We start from the raw sequence: 12,616 nt of genomic DNA, 5'->3' as shown, positions 1-12,616 counted from the left end.
CACCAAATATTGTGCCAGCGTTCTCCAACCGTAGCTGGTTATAAGCACGGATATAACTACACAGAAAGAAAGACCACCAAATAGTGTGCCAGCGTTCTCCAACCGTAGCTGGTTATAAGCACGGATATAACTACACAGAAAGAAAGACCACCAAATATTGTGGCAGCGTTCTCCAACCGTAGCTGGTTATAAGAACAGATATAACTACAAATAAAGAAAGACCACCAAATGTTGTGCCAGCGTTCTCCAACCTTAGCTGGTTATAAGCACGGATATAACTACAAAGAAAGAAAGACCACCAAATATTGTGCCAGCGTTCTCCAACCTTAGCTGGTTATAAGCACGGATATAACTAAAAAGAAAGAAAGACCACCAAATATTGTGCCAGCGTTCTCCAACCTTAGCTGGTTATAAGCACGGATATAACTACACAGAAAGAAAGACAACCAATATATTCCTTTTCGTTTTGTTTACTTTTAATTGGGTACTCCCTATTTTGAGTTAAAAATAATAATTCAATACTATATGGAATAAAACTCTATGCCTTTTGAGAAATTATACATTTTATCAGACCTAGTTCGTGTTTGTACACCTAAAATCCAGTTTGTGTAACATTGAAATCCTCTGTATAATGCATGTTAGTGTACATGAAAATACAGTAGGTGCCCTTTTTGGACTTTTCGCCAACTCCCTAGAACATTCTTTCACCCGCTTCCGCCATCAGTAAACGACAATAAATTATGACATGGTGTCTCACCACAAGTATATATGTTGACGAAGTATGTCTCTTTTAAAACATAATTCGCCGCCCATATCCCCAAAACAAAATTACAACTCAGCCCACCCTCTTATCTTCTATCTCGCCATGTTGTTATGGTTGTCTGGGCCCGTGCTTATAAAACCAGAGTCAATCTCTAATGACGTCACGCACATACAATTGATGTGCGTGATTGTATTTGTTTGTATATGTGTTTGTGAATGTATTGTAATTAATGTATTTACTGTCAACCATCTTGTCACGTGTATATAACAAAATGTTTATGTATATATTCCTCCTATGCCGTTGTGTAACGGCCCGAGTGTAAATACAGTCTTGTCTTGTTTTGTCTTGTCCTGACATTACTGTCTCAGACTCTATTGGGAGTCTCGAGTCTAGATTCTAAAAGGTTTATAAGCACCAGGTCAGGTCGCTAAAAGAAATACTGATGAAAAAAAGTACACTGAATATTAATTTGGAACTTCTTCCCACGAATCAATCGTCAGGCGACAAATCACCTCTTAAAGCAACTCCACACGATACGAGAACGGTGCAGTCGTAATGTTGTTTTGTCACAGTCGGCCATTATCGTTCGAGGTTATTTGTATTGTGTGACAACAACCACATGCTAACGCGATATGAATCAACTGATCTGACGTCATGGTCGCAATTTGAATACCATGATCTGCGATGACTTTAGATCCCCGTGTGTTATATATAAATTCTGATTACTCGATATGGCCACGCCCTGAGGGTGATGCAGACCATTGCTCGACGTCACGAGTTGACATGAAAAACCGCCTGTCTGCGAAAACACGGATATCCTGTTGTTGTAATGGTCAGCGACGTATATGTTTCCCAGAGAATCCGTACAGACGCCTCTGGGGAATTTCAAACAGCCATCAGCAGTTCCGTAAGCGCCCATCCGTCTGAGGAATTTACCCGAACTGTCGAACACCTTCAGACAGTGGTTGCCGGAATCGGACACAATCACATCTCCAGTAGTAGAGGACACGGTCACGTATCTCGGCTGTTTGAATGGAAGACGATCGTGCTGGAAATACATGAGGACGTCGCCGTCGACGTTGTGCAAGGAGACCGTGTTGGCCACGCTGTCTGTGATGACGAAGTGGCCGTCGTCTGTGGTGACGATTCCACAGGGACACCGAAAACACTCGTTGCCAAACGTACCCAGGACTTGTCCATCGGAGCTGATGACCGAAACGAGTCTTGTTTTCCTCGAAACCACTGCGAAGTTGCGTTCCGTGGTGAGCGTCAAACCCCAGGGTTCGATCATCTCGTCGGCTATGTACATGGCGGTGGGCCGACCAGACCTGTTAAACATCTGCAATTTATTATTTACAATATCCGTGACAATGACCTTTCCGTCTGTCAAACATTTAATATCCACGGCGTCTTGCAGCTGTCCGTACCCGTTCCCTTTCTTACCAAAGGATTTATAGAGCACCGCTTCGGTTCCGGGAGTGTTTGAATCATCGTCGTCGAAGAACCTTACGTGACTTATCTCTCTTTCGTCAGCGACCCCTAGTTCTTCTTCCTCGTTGGTGCTAGAGTTGTTGTCGCTGGTCTCGTCCTGGGAGGCGTGGAGGTGATCCAGGCAGACGATCAGACCCTGTGTTGTGACGTTTTTCACTGTCGGCTGCCTAGGATGCGTGACGTCATCTTTATAATGTGGGATATCCATTGTTTCCAGAATAAAACTCTCGGTATGTTCATCACTGACGTTGGACTTCTGTGACATCCCCAGCTAAAACTCTCTCAGTCTGTTCGGTTACTGTTTATAATGCAGACTTGCTTCTACAATAAATGAAAAAAGAAAGAAAGAAATGATTTATTTAACGACGCAGTCAACACTTTTTATCCACAGACATATAGCATCAGACATAGTTAAGAATCACGCAGGCAGAAAATAATAGAGGAAACTCGCTGCCGCCACTCCCTATGCTACTGTTTCGATTAGCAACAAGGGATCTTTTATATGCATTATTTCACAGACAGGACAGTACATACCGCAGTTTTTATTATACCAGTTGTGAAGCACTAGCCTAATAGGACCGCTAGTAGTCGCATATCAAGTGGCCGTTTAAATAATGAGCTACATCCTTTCTCTACAATATTTTCCTGACATACATAACATTTTGAAAAGGACGACTAATTTTTTGTATTTTCTTCTTTTTTTTCTTTACGATACCCCTTATACGTTATCTACGGCTATACCGATACATTGTTTGATCAACTGGAGAAAAAAAAAGTAGCTTATATTTACCGGTGTCGAAGTAACCATGTATGTACTAAACACCAACCAGTTGGGTAGAATAAAATGTACCGGTACCTAGACGTTGTTAAACAAATGCAATAATCCTTTACAACCTTTTCCCAGCTGCACACGAAAAAGCAGCATCCATATATAGGCTATTATAGACCCATGAGTTCAGTATCTGAATGACCGGTACAAAAGTTACTGCATGTTCACTAAATAGAATACGAGTGTTATCTACCGGACACTGATGACACTTAATCATAACACCAGTGGCGTCACTGATGCCTTCGAATACTCGTGAACAACGTTACCGTCTAAACTGTTATTATGGTCATTAAAATATATGTTATGAAATTTGATAGTTTTCACCTTTAATGCCTATTTAGTAATGGAGAATGTGCGAGGAATTGTAGATTCATGAAAAATAAGTCACGAGCCCAGTAAGGGTGACTTAATTATGCTTCATCAATCCACATTTCAAATGCATTTTCCAACTAATGTTTTAAAGTGGCTGCCAAATTAATTTGTTGGGGATTTTTTTTTTTCAAAGAAAATACCCAACAAATTAATTTTGCAGCAAGAAAAACAAGGTTAAATTGCAAGGAATATTTACAAAACTGATAACCAAATATAACAAATTACTTTCGGATTGAGCTTGAACGATTCGGCAAGTAAAATGTCATCGGTGGATGTCTAAATTCAGCGTGATATGTGCGTTAAACGATGTAATAGTTCATCTGAATACGTGGCTATCACTAGTATCAGGTTTTTAAGGCTTAAACAATATATGTTCATTCGCACCCAGTCGTGTTTAAGCAGTCGCAAAAACAAACATTTCCTCAAGTTAAATATGATGTTTAAAAAAGCATAAAACAAACTCTTGGATTGGTCATTTAACAATATCGTACATCTGATAGAAAGAAAGAAATGTTTTATTTAACGACGCGCTCAACGCCTTTTATTACGGTTATATTTCGTCAGACATGGTTAAGAACCACACAGATACTGAGAGAGGAAACCCGCTGTCGCCACTTCATGGGCTACTCTTTTTCGATTAGAAGCAAGGGATCTTTTATATGCACCACCCCACAGACAGGGTAGCACATACCACGGCCTTTGATATACCAGTCGTGGTGCACTGACTGGAACGAGAAATAGCCCAATGGGCCCACCGACGGGGATCGATCCCAGACTGACTGCGCATTGAGCGAGCGCTTTATCACTAGGCTACGTCCCGCCCCTACATCTGATGGAGAGCAGTGATATAAACACGTCCGTTCCTATACAGGGTATATACAGGTACGAGTAAGTAGAACATACTGTCACAGTGCTACACTTTCAACTTTGTAACAATACAGTTTATATATTTATTTTTATATGTACAGTAAGAATTAGTAAATTAGTAATCTGACGTCTGCCGTCTAAATATTAATATCGTCTCTACTTAGTTGGCGACCTGCCATTTAGACCAATTAGTGTCATGCAATAATAATATTAATAATATTTTACCAGAACCTCAACTCAGAACCCAACCCATCCCCCACCCCCCAAAAAAAACACAACCCCCCAAAAACCCCCACAAAAAACCCCACCCCAACAACAACAAAAACGGAAGAAAAAAAACATCAACAAAAAAAACTGAAGAAAAAAAACATCAAAAAAATAAATAAAACAAACAACAAATAAACAACAACAACAAAAAAATCCCTATGTATTTTAGTTATTGCCTCAGATATAACAGGAAGTCTTAACGGGTATACCATGAACACTAAATATCACTGCATTGATACGTGTTTAGTATGTGGGTCCTTTAGCGGGGAGAACAGGTTCTGTTCACACTCCTCGAAGTTCTCTGACAAAACACAAACTCTAATGGAAAATCCGAGTGAGAGTACTATAACCAAGAGTTTTATTTCATATTCACAACTTATTGTTACACGTTGGAGATAGAAATAACAACGTACAATCGACATTGTGACTTTTGTTGCTCATTTATTTAAATACGTCTGAAATATGAAAAGAAAAGTTACATAATATGAATACTATGAATCGTGTTGTAAAATCTGGAATCTATATTGACGTCTAAAAGAGACTTTACAAGGCTTGAAATTGTATTATAGAAAAGCAACAAACGGTGTGGTGGGATGTGACAATATCAATATCTAAACATCACAGTACACTTTGTGATACATGCAGGGGCGGGACGTAGCCCAGTGGTAGACGGCCTCGGTGGCGTCGTGGTTAGGCCATCGGCCTACAAGCTGGTAGGTACTGGGTTCGGATCCCAGTCGAGGCATGGGTTTTTTAATCCAGATACCGACTCCAAACCCTGAGTGAGTGCTCCGCAAGGCTCAATGGGTAGGTGTAAACCACTTGCACCGACCAGTGATCCATATCTGGTTCAACAAAGGGCATGATTTGTGCTATACTGCCTGTGGGAAGCGCAAATAAAAGATCCCTTGCTGCCTGTCGTGAAAGAGTAGCCTATGTGTCAGAATGACCATATGTTTGACGTCCAATAGCCGATGATAAAATCAAAAATCAATGTGCTCTAGTGGCGTTAAATAAAACAAACTTTACTTTTAGCCCAGTGGTAAAGCGTTCGTTTGGTGCACGGTCGGTCTAGGATCGATCCCCATCGGTGGACCCATTGGGCTATTTCTCGTTCCAGCCATTGCTCTACAACTGGTGTAACAAAGGCCGTGGTATGTACTATCCTGTCTTTGGGATGGTGCATATAAAAGATCCCGTCATCATCGTCATCATCATCATCATCATCATCATCATCATCAGAGAAACGATATACTTTCAGTTAATAGTAAGGAGTCTTTTATATGCACTTTGTCAGAGACAGGACAGTATATACCACAGTGTTTGATACATCCAATGGATCCAATTTCTCGCTTCAGCCAGTGTACCACGACTGGTACATCAAAGGCCGTGGTATGTGCTATCCTGTCCTGTCTATATAAAAGATCCCTTGCTGCTAATCGAAAAGAGTAGCCCATGAAGTGGCGACAGCGGGTTTCCCCTCTCTCTATAACTGTGTGGTCCTTAACCATATATCCGACGCCATATAACCGTAATTAAAATGTGTTGAGTGCGTCGTTAAATAACACATTTCCTTTCCATTGGGATTATATCTTGTTCCAGCCAATGCCCAAAGGCAGTAGTATGTGCTATCATGTCTGTGGGATGGTGCATATAAAAGATCCCTTGCTACTAAATGGAAGAACTTAGCGGGTTTCCTTTCTAAGACTGTCAGAATTACCAAATGTTTTACAGCCAATAGCCAATGATTAATTAATCAGTGTCCTCTAGTGGTGTCCTTAAATAAAACTTTAACTAATTACAATTCGGTAGTTTTAAAAGTTAGTTTGTTTTGTTTAACGGCACGACTAGAGCACATTGATTTATTAATCTGATGTTAGCCATTCGGTAATTTTGACATTTAGTCTTAGAGAAGAAACTTGCTACATGTTTCCATTAGTAGTAAGGGATCTTTTTTTATGTACTTTTCTACAGATAGGACAGAGTAGTACATACCACGGCCTTTGATATATCAGTCGTGGTGCACTGGCTGGAACGAGAAATTACTATTCGGTAGGAGTAACCCGTGTAGCAGCAGCGAGTTTCCTCTCACTGTCTAGACCAAGTGTCAGACGCATAATAGCCGCAGTAAACAAAAATTGCTGAGATGTTAAAGGGACAGACCCTAGTTTCAACCCGTCAAAATTAACACGAAGTTTAGTTAATCTACAAACCTGTAACACATTTGGATAAAGTTACAAGACTTTTAATCTAAACAATAAAATGTAAGTAAAGTATGATTTCAGTTGTCAAAAACGGCTTTAATAGTTTAAAAAACTAGGGTATGTCCCTTTAAACAAACATGCCTTTCCTTCCACTTGTCATACGAGAGGACTGAAGCCAGGTTACCTTATGTCAACGTCCAGCCTGTGATCAAACAACACAGTAAACACTTGCGATGCATTTGGTTTATAATACAACATCAGCTCCAAGATGTCCTATCACTTGACCTCTGAACCTCCAACCCATGCTTGACCCCGGTTGTCCACTCCGTAAATGAATGATCCGATAGATACTGATCTACCAGAGAAACTTTACACACATAAAATTTGAATAATTTAATAAATATAGTTGCTAATGGAAAAGAACCAATTTAGAAACCACCTTATAAACACCTTGCATGTATTGTACAATAAGTATGTTTTCAATCAACAGCAGTGGCGTAGCGAGTGGAAGGGGGTGGGGGTGGGGTGGCACGGGGGCAATGCTTTTTGCTTTTCTTTTTTTTACTCTATTAATTTTTATAAAATTATACATACACACACGGTGTGTGTTGCCCACCCCCCCATAGTGGGTCCCCCCCCCCCCCCCCCCCCCCAACATAAACTCCTGGCTACGCCAGTGATTAAGAAGCAATTTGTATATATGGAGACTCAATATTTTTCTAGGCATACAATTCAAAGTATAATCTGTGCATTTCTCAAGAAAAATAATTTTTTGTTGTTGTCTTTATGACACTTGAGATTGTCCCTTTAATGGTTAGTAATATATTTGTTTCCGGTCACATCGAGAACAAAATCAGTTTAGCTTTAGACAGTTATTTTTTAAGAATGATTTATTTATTTTTAAAACATCGTTAGAAAATATTATGCCAAGAATTTTTAAGGGGTCCTTAAGACCAATTTCGTAAGAGGTATTGATGAAACCACTCAATATAGTGTAGTGAAGCAAACTTTCACGTGTTATTAACAAAACTATCCAATACGATAATGAGTACCTTGCGGCGCAGCTTGGACATTCCATTCCTAAAGTCGGTTGGAAAGATTATTGTTCCTTTACTTTGTCGTCCTTTATCGCTGCTACAGTTAAAAATTAATTAAAGTTAATCAATCTTCAACTGTTGGACATCAAACATTTGGTAATTCTAACTCGTAGTCATCAGAGGAAACCCGCTACATTTTTCCCTTAGCAGCAAGTAATCTTTTATATGCACTTCCCCACAGATAGACGAACGTGCATTTTTCAGAATTATGAAAGCAAAAATGCATTTTGGGGTATTACAAAAACCTGGATGACCAGAACCACTTCAGGCACACGAAATAATAAAATGTAAGTACTTCGAAGTTAAATGATCAAAACTGGCTTTAATAGAGAAAAATACGTCATAGTGTTTTAAAATGAGGCTCTGCTACTTTAAGCGATTACAACGGAAACCAGAATGGCAAGAAACACTATATTGAATTCCTTTCTAAGACTATCTGTCAAAATTACCAAATGTTTCACATTCAATAGCCGATCATTAACAAATCAATGTGTTCTAGTGGTGTCGTTAAACAAAACAAACTTTACCATTACCGCGTCTAAACATCGCATATTTTAGCTTATCTCTGTTAAGATCTTATCCAGATGCGTTGCAGTTTTGTAGATTAAATAAACGTTGTGTCTATAAGCATTATTCACAGATTGAAAATAAGATCTTCTCCTTTAAAGTTCCCCTGCGCGTGCTGTAACCTCACCGTGGTGCAGGGGTGTAACATTCTCTTTGAGAATGGCCAATACAGCACAAATTGAAATTTTGAATAAAAGTCAGTATCTGTCTGTGATATTTGTATTTTTGCACAGTTCTTTACACTGTGTTTTTATAATGATGTTGATCATCATTTGTTTGCATTAACCATAGTTTGACACCCAATAGCCGATGTATTTTTCGTACTGGGGTGTCGTTAAATATTCATTCATTCATTCCTTTAAAGTTCATTAACATCAAACAGCAAAGAACACGTACCTTCAAGTTAATTGACTTTACCTATTGAAACCTGCAGTACAAAGCTGAATGACGGAATTCCTCGTGAAAATGACCGGCTAACAGAAAAGGATTCATATGACGTTGGTCTCAGCGTTACAAGTGTGTTTTTCAGACTGCGCGGGCCAGTTTTGTCCTTTCATTGTGTAGGGCTATGCGATATCCCGTGCATCAGTGGAGTCGACACAAAGGAGAAGAGTAATAATGGAAATTGGAGGACGGTATTCCAATCACATAATACAACTAGGTTACTGGTGTCACACACGAAAGGCGGATCCAGGTTGGTTAGAGGGTGGGGTGGGGGTGCCACTAAAAGCGGATATTTACCAAGCTGTAACTTGATAAACTAAAAAATCCCAACCCTGGTCTGTGAATCGTGTTATGGAGCGACAGGTAAATATAAAGGGTGGTGGGGAAAAAAAAACAAAAGGTGCGATTGGGTGGACATGGACCCATGACACCCCCACCTAAACTACCGGGACCCACGCCCAACATCCAGAGACAAATTCTCGCATACTAATTTACCATCATCGATATTAAATACACCAGTCAATGACTCACATGATACCCCCCACCATTAATCCGCATCTACTCAAAGTTAAAAGTTTCTTTTGTTTAACAACACCACTAGAGCACATGAATTTATTAATCATCGGCTATTGGATGTCAAACATTTGGTAATTTTGACATATAGTCTTAGAGAGGAAACACGCTACATTATTCCATCAGTAGCAAAGAATATTTTATATGCATCATTCCGCAGATAGGATAGCATATACCACGACGTTTGATATACCAGTCACGATGCATTGGCTGGAATGAGAAACATCCCAATGGGCCCACCGACGGGGATCGATCCTAAACCGACCGCGCATCAGGCGAGCGCTTTACAACTGAGCTACGTCCCACATGCCTCTTTATCAGTGCTTCTCAAACCATAGAGGACTTGTACGTAGCCTTGGGGCGGGACGTAACCCAGGGGTAAAGTGCCCGCTTGATAAGCAGTCGGTTTAGGATCGATCCCCGTCGGTGGTCCCATTGGGCTATTTCTCATTCCAGCCAGTGCACCACGACTGGTATATCTAAGGCCGTGGTATGTGCTATTTTGTCTGTGGTATGGTGCATATAAAAGATCCCTTGCTACTAATGGAAAAAAATATATAGCGGGTTTCCTTTCTTAGACTATATGTCAAAATTACCAAATGTTTGACGTCCAATAGCCGATGATTAATAAATCAATGTGTTCTAGTGGTGTCGTTAATCAAAACAAAACAAAATGTACGTTACCTTAGGACACGGAGATGGATTGCTGATAAATTTGGGCACAGCAAGAAATATGCGGTTCTTTCCAACAGACAAATGGTTTATTAAAGTCCCACCTCAGTTATTAAATATACTCATTAAATACCACAAAATCTAAAATAGCACTGGGCCACTCCAATTTTTTTTAAAATTCTAAACAGGACTGCCACCTATACCCCCCCCCCCCCCCCCACACACACACACACTCCCCAACTAGTTGTGGTCCTTTCGTGTAATAAAAATACTAACAGCGATATACACCCAATACAGTCAGCCCATTGGGCTATTTCTTGTTTCAGCCAGTGCACCACGACTGGTATATCAAAGGCCGTAGTATGTACTACCCTGTCTGTGGAATGGTGCATATAAAATATCCCTTGCTGCTAATCGAACAGTAGCCCCTGAAGTGGCGACAGCGGGTTTCCTCCCTCAATATCTGAGTGGTCCTTAACCATATGTCTGACGCCATATAACCATAAATAGAATGTGTTGAGTGCGTCGTTAAATAAAACACTTCCTTCCTTCCAATACAGTCAAGAGACCATAAACAACGGGAACAAAAACACATAAAAAGTTAATTTATATTGAAAGCAAACGCGTTAATACCCTATGCATATTTTTATTTTTTAAATCAAGTTTATTACCTCAAATACAAATATTGTAGTGTCAGGGATAGGCATATCAGTGTTACTAATTTATGATACTGTAATATACATGTAATACGCTTGTCTAACAGAAGGGCCTATTTTTCTGCGCTGCGATCCATTAGGGTAGCCAGGATTTTATCTTGGTGGGGGTGGGGGCAAGCACACTCACTATGAATAGTGTTATGGCGCGACATGAAAATATAAAAGGGTGGGGGGAAAACAGGTGTGATTACCCCCCCCCCCCCCCCATGCACTCCCCACTGGCTATGTCAGAGCTCTGACTCTTTTTTTTGCACTAAACACCCTTGCCCCCCTCCCCCACAATTGCTTTAATCTAGGTACCACCCTGGACACGAAACTGATACCACACAATCTTTGATATACCATTCGTGGAGCACTGGTCGGAAATATAAAAATAACTATTTAAAACAACCCACACAACAACAAAACCATGTATGAGTTCAAAGGAGAATTCATTAAATGTATTTAAAGTGATTTTGTCCACCGCCGCCACGTAGCCCAGTGGTAGAACGCTCGCTTGATGCGCGATCGGTCTAAGATCGATTGCCATCGGTGGGTCAACTGAGCTATATCAACGGCCGTGGTATGTGCTATCCTGACTACTAATATATGTTAAAATTACCAAATGTTTGATATCCGACAGCCGATGATTAATAAATCAATGTGGTCTAGTAGTAGTCTCTATCTCCCCAAAGACACACACACACACACACACACACACACACCAAAAAAAAAAAAAAAAAAAAGAGAAAAGAAAAGAAAAGGAAAAGAAGCAAATCTAAAAGGAGGGGAGGTGTGTGTGTGGGGGGGGGGGGGGGCAGGTGAAACCCTTGTCTCAATAAATATACACAAAACACCTACCTATCACGTACGATATCGATCACCAGCGTATCGTGGAAGTCACGTCTGTAAACTTATCTCCGTGTTATCCAACACCCGTACGGTCAGCAAACTACACTGGTGTTAAAAGCCGCGTGGCGCTGAGGTCACTGCTATTACGCAGTACGTCACCCATATCGCCGTCAAAACACCCGGGTACCCATTGGCCAACAGAGAAGTGAGGGTAACATAATATTTTTGTTGTATAAAGCTATCTCCATAAATTAGACAGTCATTGTTTCCCATGAGAAAAGAGAGTGCAGACTGTGTGAAACCGGTTTAGTTAAACAGGAAAGCAGGTTTAGTTTCACGAGTGACACCATGTTTTTCTTAAAAGGATTTGTTATCTTAATGACCTTAAGGGTTGATTCAAAGTAGGTGACCAAGAGGCCTGTCCCCCCCCCACCCCCACCCCCCGTAATATAATCAAAGAGTCAATTTTTTGCACAATTTCAAAATTTTCTTTACAATTTTTATTTCACGAATGCCAGACATTTATTGAAGGGGAATTTTTAGGAGTTGGTCCATGTGCCCGTTTTGCACTTGGTGCCTTCCCTAAAACATTTCCTGGATCTGCCCTTGAAATCTGGTGTGATCAATGCCCGTAACGTCGCTATGCTTGTGTAAAGTTCATTTCTCCAAATACGGTTCGCGCTGATTTCTTGTCTATTGCTTGCTCTTTTGTAAGTTTTGTCTTCACTATTATTGAAAAGCATATTATTCATACGCTTATAGTCTGCCTTTCGCTGTCTGTCAGTCAGTCTGTCAGTCTGTCTGTCTCTGTCTCTCTGTCTCTGTCTTTGATACACATTTACAAGCATAGGGAGAAGTCCTATATATCGATATGGTATGCAAGTATCACACGTTTTTATAACGTACATGATTATACATAACAT

General features: G+C 40.3%; 1 protein-coding gene across 2 annotated transcripts; it reads right to left on the bottom strand.

The window, feature by feature from the left end:
• Positions 1-454: 454 nt before the first annotated feature.
• Positions 455-11,874, bottom strand: LOC121378202 (tripartite motif-containing protein 2-like). Of its 2 annotated transcripts, none has more exons than XM_041506281.1 (2): positions 11,703-11,874; positions 455-2,575 (listed from the first exon to the last, which is right to left on the bottom strand). In XM_041506281.1, the coding sequence occupies exon 2, from the start codon at positions 2,517-2,519 to the stop codon at positions 1,416-1,418; it is 1,104 nt and encodes a 367-aa protein (XP_041362215.1). In that variant the 5' UTR covers positions 2,520-2,575; positions 11,703-11,874; the 3' UTR covers positions 455-1,415. The 2 variants fall into 2 exon arrangements, with proteins under 2 accessions (XP_041362215.1, XP_041362214.1); XM_041506280.1 differs by lacking the exon at positions 11,703-11,874 and adding an exon at positions 8,854-8,969.
• Between the last annotated feature and the right edge of the window lie 742 nt (positions 11,875-12,616).

This window comes from Gigantopelta aegis, chromosome 8, assembly GCF_016097555.1.
Source record: "Gigantopelta aegis isolate Gae_Host chromosome 8, Gae_host_genome, whole genome shotgun sequence".
Taxonomy (NCBI): domain Eukaryota; kingdom Metazoa; phylum Mollusca; class Gastropoda; order Neomphalida; family Peltospiridae; genus Gigantopelta; species Gigantopelta aegis.
Note: the sequence above shows the minus strand (reverse complement) of the source record. Positions and strands in the feature narration are given on the sequence as shown.

Coding starts and splice junctions, on each gene's coding strand:
- LOC121378202 (XM_041506281.1), bottom strand. CDS start 2,519: ATGTCACAGAAGTCCAACGTCAGTGATGAACATACCGAGAGTTTTATT.